Below are 6,412 nucleotides of genomic sequence, written 5' to 3' on the forward strand. Positions count from 1 at the left end.
CGACGTCGCTGGCTGTCGTGATTGTCGCGGGATCGATTTCGAGATTCAACTCTCTTGATTTTTCCGCGGGAAGATGTACGTATGCATGAGTATGTGTGATGTGTGTGTGTGTATATGTGCATATATACATTCGACATGGTCACGATTCTGGATCACGCCAACGAGATCGCTGAGAGATCGTATATTTAATTTCGTATACCATACACGCCGTCCTTGCGCGTCGACGTTCAAGTCGACCACGAGCGTATTACACGAGTACAAATCGCAGTTTTTTTTTCATTTCAAGATATATAACATCCATATAAATATAAATTAAATATATATATATATGTACGTATATCGGCGAAGGCGACCAGACGGAAACATCCGATCGATTTGTAGTTACAGAGAGTAGTCACGGAACCGTCACGGGTCGTTTCCTCCTCCTCCTTCTCCTCCTCCGCGAAGGAAACGACCACGTCGATGTCGCCCTCGTCCTCGCCCTCGTCCTCGCCCTCGCCTTCGATTACAAACGGACGGTAGTCGCGATCGCATTTTTATCAGTCCCGATCGACGAAGAAGAGCGAGAGCGCTGCAAGCCGCGGGATATTTTCCGATCGCGCTTGTGTCCTGCCAGAAAGATACGCGTCGGTCGCGAGGAATGGCCGCGGGACGAATTGGGTATAAAAGAGTATAAAAGGAGTATACGCGAGGAGAGAAACTAGAAAGGGAAAATCAGCGAGAGGAAACACACATACACACACCTCCTATCCTAAAAGCACTGCCGATCTCTGTCGTGATAATCAAAACGATCGAGGCGCTCAAACGACGTTCTCGGGATCTCGCGTATCTCCTCTGGAGAGAGGACTCGGCGCTCTTCGCGATCGGGTCTTGAGAATATGTCCTGCCCCAATCGAGATCGATGATCGATCGTCCACCCACCGATCACCTGAGGATTCACATCGTTGACCTTTACCGATGTCCAGTCGCAGTTACGCGGATTCGGGACTAGCGAGACACATTGAAGCATCTTGTCGCTCGAGGGAGATGATCCTCGAACTTCCGCGTACCTTCGATTGTGCGTCAACAGTATTGTACCATATTAGTATATCCGTAGTAACGCAGCCTCGTTACAACGTCATGTAACACCCAATCGCGATCTTACTCGTGTCACCGGCATCTCTCGTCGATACCAAATGGACGAAGGCGGTTGCGACACGACAAAGCACGGCGGACGAGACCGGAGTTTATAGCGTTAACGTTATCGGTGGCTGATTTTCCAAAATTTATGAAGCGTTACGTGAGTTTGCTCTTAGAGAGAAAGAGAGAGAGAGAGTGAGAGAGAGAGTGAGAGAGAGAGAGAGAGAGGGAGAGAAAGATGATTATACTATATAGATACCGTATGTGTGTGTAAGAATTATTCGTAAGTGATCTCAGCGAGAAAAGCGACGGCTGTAACAACGTCCTAAGATGTGTCGTCGCGAAAGGATCCTCGAAAGGATGTGACCTTTTGTATTGTATGAGCGAGCGAGCGAATGAGAGGAAAAGTCGAGAGGATACATTCTGCAAGATGCTTTCTTTCATGAGGAAAGAAAACGTCGCGCGTAAGTTGCGCTCGAGAGAGTGCGAGAGAACGTGAACAAGAGCAAACTTATGCCGCAATTCTAAACAGAACCATAAGATTCGCAACTTGCTCTCGTAAAGTTCGTAAAAACTTATGAGTAGATCTACAATTCTGTATGTACCATATACTCGTACGATTACTCGTCAATTCATATAATTTACGATATTTACAAGTGATTGTACGACATATAATATACATAGAATTGTAAATCTACTTGTAAGTTCTTACGAATTTTACGAGAACAAGTTACGAGACTTACGATTCTGCTTAGAATAGCAGTAATTAGTCGAGAAGAAGAGAGAGACCTCCGTCGAAATTTAAATACTTTAACCGGCGAACAGGTGTTTGATAAGGCTTTTTAGCGCGCGACGACGTAGACGAGGAAGAAGGGAGGATTATTAAGATCGGCAGAGGAGCGGCAAACTGAGCGAGTCGAGAGAGGGAATTTGTAATATCGGTGCGCGTCGGACTAACCATTATTAATCGCGTATACTTTACTGGAAATATATGAATTATTAATGGGGCAAGTCGTGAATAAAGAGAGGCAAATATACGGTGCAAAATGTGGAGTTCCCGACGACTGTTTCCCGAAACCTCGCGAGAACGACGAAGAATCCGAGAGTCGCGCATTCCGTGACAACTCGGCGCGACGCGCCTTCTCGCAGCAAGTGTCACCCACGCCCGCTTATTTTCGGCCGTTTGCGTATTTCGCACGGGGATATCGATCAAATATGGTAACCTCGACCGCCCTCGACTGTCCTCGACTTACGGTTTGATCCGATAGCCGGGGGCGGAGAGCCTTAGTCGAGTATCTTCGGCGACGAGGCAAGGCGAGGACTTGGTCGCGTCCGAGACATGTCCGAACGCCAGAGCGACTCGAACGATTCGAGACCGGTGACGTCTAAGAAGCCAGAGAGGCCGCCGTTTAAACTGTGCTTCTCCAGGAACCAGCAGATCGGCCGATCCAACGCTCGCATGTCCAGAATGAATGGTATGCCCGGCATATTCGAGAACCAACGGATATTCATTCGCCACCGCAGCTTCGCGCCACTTCGAGAATCTCTACTCGACGAGTTCTCTCTCACCGTCGAGAAAATTGTTGCTTCTTAGAATTGCTCCTCAAAAAGAAAGACGACGCGATTGATCGCGAAAGACGCGCTGGAAGAGACATCCGATGAATCAGTCTGCTTGAACCTACGAAATATTAACGAGATCCAGTTCGTCTCTTTCTGAAAGATTTTATGAGGAAAAATCCAGGCAGAACAAAAATCGACATTAGAATGATGGCAAAATGGCGAGAAAATGACTAAAAAATTCACTTTTCAGTCACAATTCGATCATTCTTTTGTCATTTTGACATCATCGTGATTTTCTGTTCTACTTGGGAAAGACAATCGCGAAATCTTCTCTCGGCGATGAGATCGCTCGGTTATTATTTCTCGAGTCGGCGAGAAGCTCGCAATGGATTGCCGCGTGATCATGATAATCGAAGTGTCGCGGATTCGCGCGAGGAAAATCGCCAATACTAACGCCGTAATAAACACCGCGGGAATGACGAATTGTTCGATTGCAGCGGATTTCATCACACCGAAATTCTACTCGAGAGAGCTCGAGGAGATGCAGCAAAACGTAGACGTCGGCGAAACGGTCGAGAAAATCGCCGCTGCGGAAAATAGAGACCCCAGAGATTCGCATAGATTGCCTTTACTGACCAGTCACACGTAATACCTGTTTCTATTGTTTCCTCGTTTTCACTCACGCTCTCTCTACTCATGATTTTTAGATATGGCTGGTGGCATGACAGAGGGATACACCCGAAGGATCCGCGATTTAATTTTCACAAAAGAACGTCGGAGCTGGTGAGCTTTCAGATGAAGATCTATGCCGAGGATCGAAAGTTAAAAGGCCTCCAGCAATAAATTATAATATAACTTCGGCTATCTATCCTAGCTAGCTCGCGAAATTGCATTTGCTACGCACGTACATACACTCATGGTCGGAAAAGTTGTCTGGCTTTTGTTTGTAAGTTGTAAGAATCTAAATAGATTCTTGTCCAATGGAAGAATTTATTTTCGAATAAAAGAGCTCTCTCATCATATAAGATGGATAGGTTCCGAAACTCACAAAAAAACCAGGGGCCGTATTCTTGAAAAATATCGTATACGATATTTCGATAAAAAGCTATAATATACGTAATATGAAATATAGCTTCATACGATATTTTATAGAAATATCGTATGCGATATTTTTCAAGAATAAGATCCCAGAAACCTTTCCGAACACAAGTGTACAATCGACATTGGAAAAATTAGCCGACAATTGATGATTTTGTGATTTTCGAAACGTATCCATCTTGTCCAATGGAAAAATTCTCTTATTTAATCAATTCTTCTATTGGACAAAATAAATACGTTCCGAAAGCCATAAAAGAAAGGACAACTTTTCTGGCACTAATTGTACAATAAGAGCCTATTGTTCGAATCTTTTGGAACAAGAGTTAACAGTTAAATCATGTGTCTCTAATTTGAAGAGAAATCGAAGACAGACATATGATTTAACTGAGGTCAGGTAACTTACCAAGAGGAACAATCGGCCCTAAAGGTCTGTTTTCTATTGCAGACCTTGCTAGTTCTCTCTCAACTTTCTTCCACCAAATTTTACGTGTATATCTGTCTTTTTTAAGTTCCAAAAGTGTACACTAGTTCAGCAATAGAAAACAGACCTTAAGTGTCTTGTGTTTCTATCACTCAAGCAATGATCGTTTAATAAATGATCATTTTTTCTTAACAATCTGAAACTGATGTTTAACTCGCGATGTCATTTATATATCGACAATATCGTATATTTGCTATTGCACGTTAAGAACTAAATTTTTAATTTTCTATTTTAGACGCAAAAATTAAAAGTTTATTCTTCTTTTCAATTAAGACTTATGATAGAATTTGAAATTCTATGAAAATATCTTATTTATTCGCAGAGACGTTAATCTAGAGAAATTTGAGAAACAAAGAAATAAATATTACAAATTTCTTTTTCGATTTTCTATTCAAGTATTTATAAAAAATCCAAAACCAATTATTCATATTTAATAGCTACGTGTGTGTGGGCTGACTGTAAAATCATATTTCAACGAACACTTTCAAAGATATGTAAGTTTACGCCAATGTGTAAACACAAAGGAAACGGAAAAGTTTCAAAGCGTGATATATCGAAGGTTCTAGATATTTTGGTAATCATAGGGCGTCGAGAGTTGTAGCTTATAAGTCGATCTTGTAACTTTCAACGACAGAATTGTTTATTGTTGCTTTGTGCAGGTATAGTATATATAAGTATAATATATGATAAAAAAATTGCGCAAGGACAACATAACGACACTGTTGTTAATATCCAATTTCTTTATCTCCGTTTATCTACGAGTTATTTCATTGGAATAGACAAATCATATTTATGGTTAACAAGAATCACGGTTAACCAATCACGGTTGATATTTAACCGATAAATAAAGTTAACCGGAGGTGAAGAAATTTGATATAAATTACAGAATTATACCATTAGTCACGAGAATATATCGGAATGTGTTTAGTTGTGACGTATGAACGTTAAAAGTCGAGAAGTTTCTAAGACGATTCGAATTCCGTTGCTATCGCTGATGAAACGTGTTACATTTTCCTTCAAGAAGCGGCTGGTGATAAAATAATCTCAGAATAATAATACAAATTCAACAACGATCTCTTCGTCACCACGGCGGAATCATCGAGAAGATAGAAAATATTGGTGAGCACACGGCGTATACGAAACCGATCACGGCGCGTACGATTTTGTGTGAGTATAAGGCAAATCGAGTAGAAAAATATTCAACGATTGCGGCTATCAATCGTGTAACACCATTTAAGCATCTTTTCATTCCGCAACAACAATAGAAAGACCTAAAATGCGTGTATCTTTTGTTCTGTTAATCCTTTTGTTCTGTTAATATATCGTTAACACCAATGTCTACAGTATTTATGTCTGAGTCTAGGTCGAAGGATAGAATTCCACCTCTTGCTTAAAAGAAGAAGCTGTTTACATAACTCTTTCTGAAATCGCAATTATGAAGGCGGCCATGTCATATATGAATCGAACTGCATTGAATACAATGTTTCTTATCGCATCGGATTCCTTTGTACCAAAGTTACATGAGTCCATAAGATCTATTGAAGTACTAGAACCAGCATCTGTCAATCATGAAGACGTCAAATGTGAAACATCAACACACAATTCTCAAGATGTGACAGAGCAAACATCAACTCTTCCAAGTGTCTCTCAGGATGTCAAATTGATACCTGATCAAATTGATGTTTTGATGTCACTTCATAATTCGCCGAACAAATATTTGATTGTGGAAGACGTGCAAAAGAACGCAGAACGTTACATAAACAATACAAATAACAAATTCAGCAGTCTAGATTTGCATCTGCAGTCTAGAATGCTGCATACTGAGTCCAACAAATTCGCTACTTACCAGGAAGAAGTGCCTGTAGAGATAACAGAAAAGGGAAAGAAAAAAGAAAATACAGAGATTGAATACTTTTGTAAATTACCACTTTCTCAGATAGAATCTAAAACTGAAGAAACTATTTATCACCTCAAGCCGTTGTTTAAATGTCTGGTTTGCCATAAAATACTGAAAGCTAGCTTCAACATCGAGAATACAAAAATATTGATGATTGGTGAGATTTTTTTATCTACATATACACATAGTATAATTTATATATATTTGCGTGCGTATATATATATATATATATATATATATATATATATATATATATA

The 6,412-nt window shown here is 40.6% G+C and overlaps 1 protein-coding gene across 10 annotated transcripts in view; it reads left to right on the forward strand.

Annotated features, from left to right (window-relative positions):
• Positions 1-4,670: 4,670 nt before the first annotated feature.
• LOC116845599 overlaps positions 4,671-6,412 on the forward strand; it is a 3,742-nt gene continuing 2,000 nt past the window's right edge. The window contains exons 1-3 of one of the 10 annotated variants that reach the window (XM_032818482.1): positions 4,671-4,917; positions 5,187-5,377; positions 5,603-6,312. In XM_032818482.1, coding sequence (XP_032674373.1) covers positions 5,694-6,312 — 619 coding nt within the window. In that variant the 5' untranslated portion in view covers positions 4,671-4,917; positions 5,187-5,377; positions 5,603-5,693. Of the gene's footprint in view, positions 4,918-5,186; positions 5,426-5,602; positions 6,313-6,412 lie in introns of all 10 variants that reach the window. The other 9 variants (XM_032818484.1, XM_032818487.1, XM_032818480.1 and 6 more) reach the window with 9 other exon arrangements.

This window comes from Odontomachus brunneus, unplaced genomic scaffold (assembly GCF_010583005.1).
Source record: "Odontomachus brunneus isolate Ranch 3 - 2012 unplaced genomic scaffold, Obru_v1 Obru_scaffold_053, whole genome shotgun sequence".
NCBI lineage: Eukaryota > Metazoa > Arthropoda > Insecta > Hymenoptera > Formicidae > Odontomachus > Odontomachus brunneus.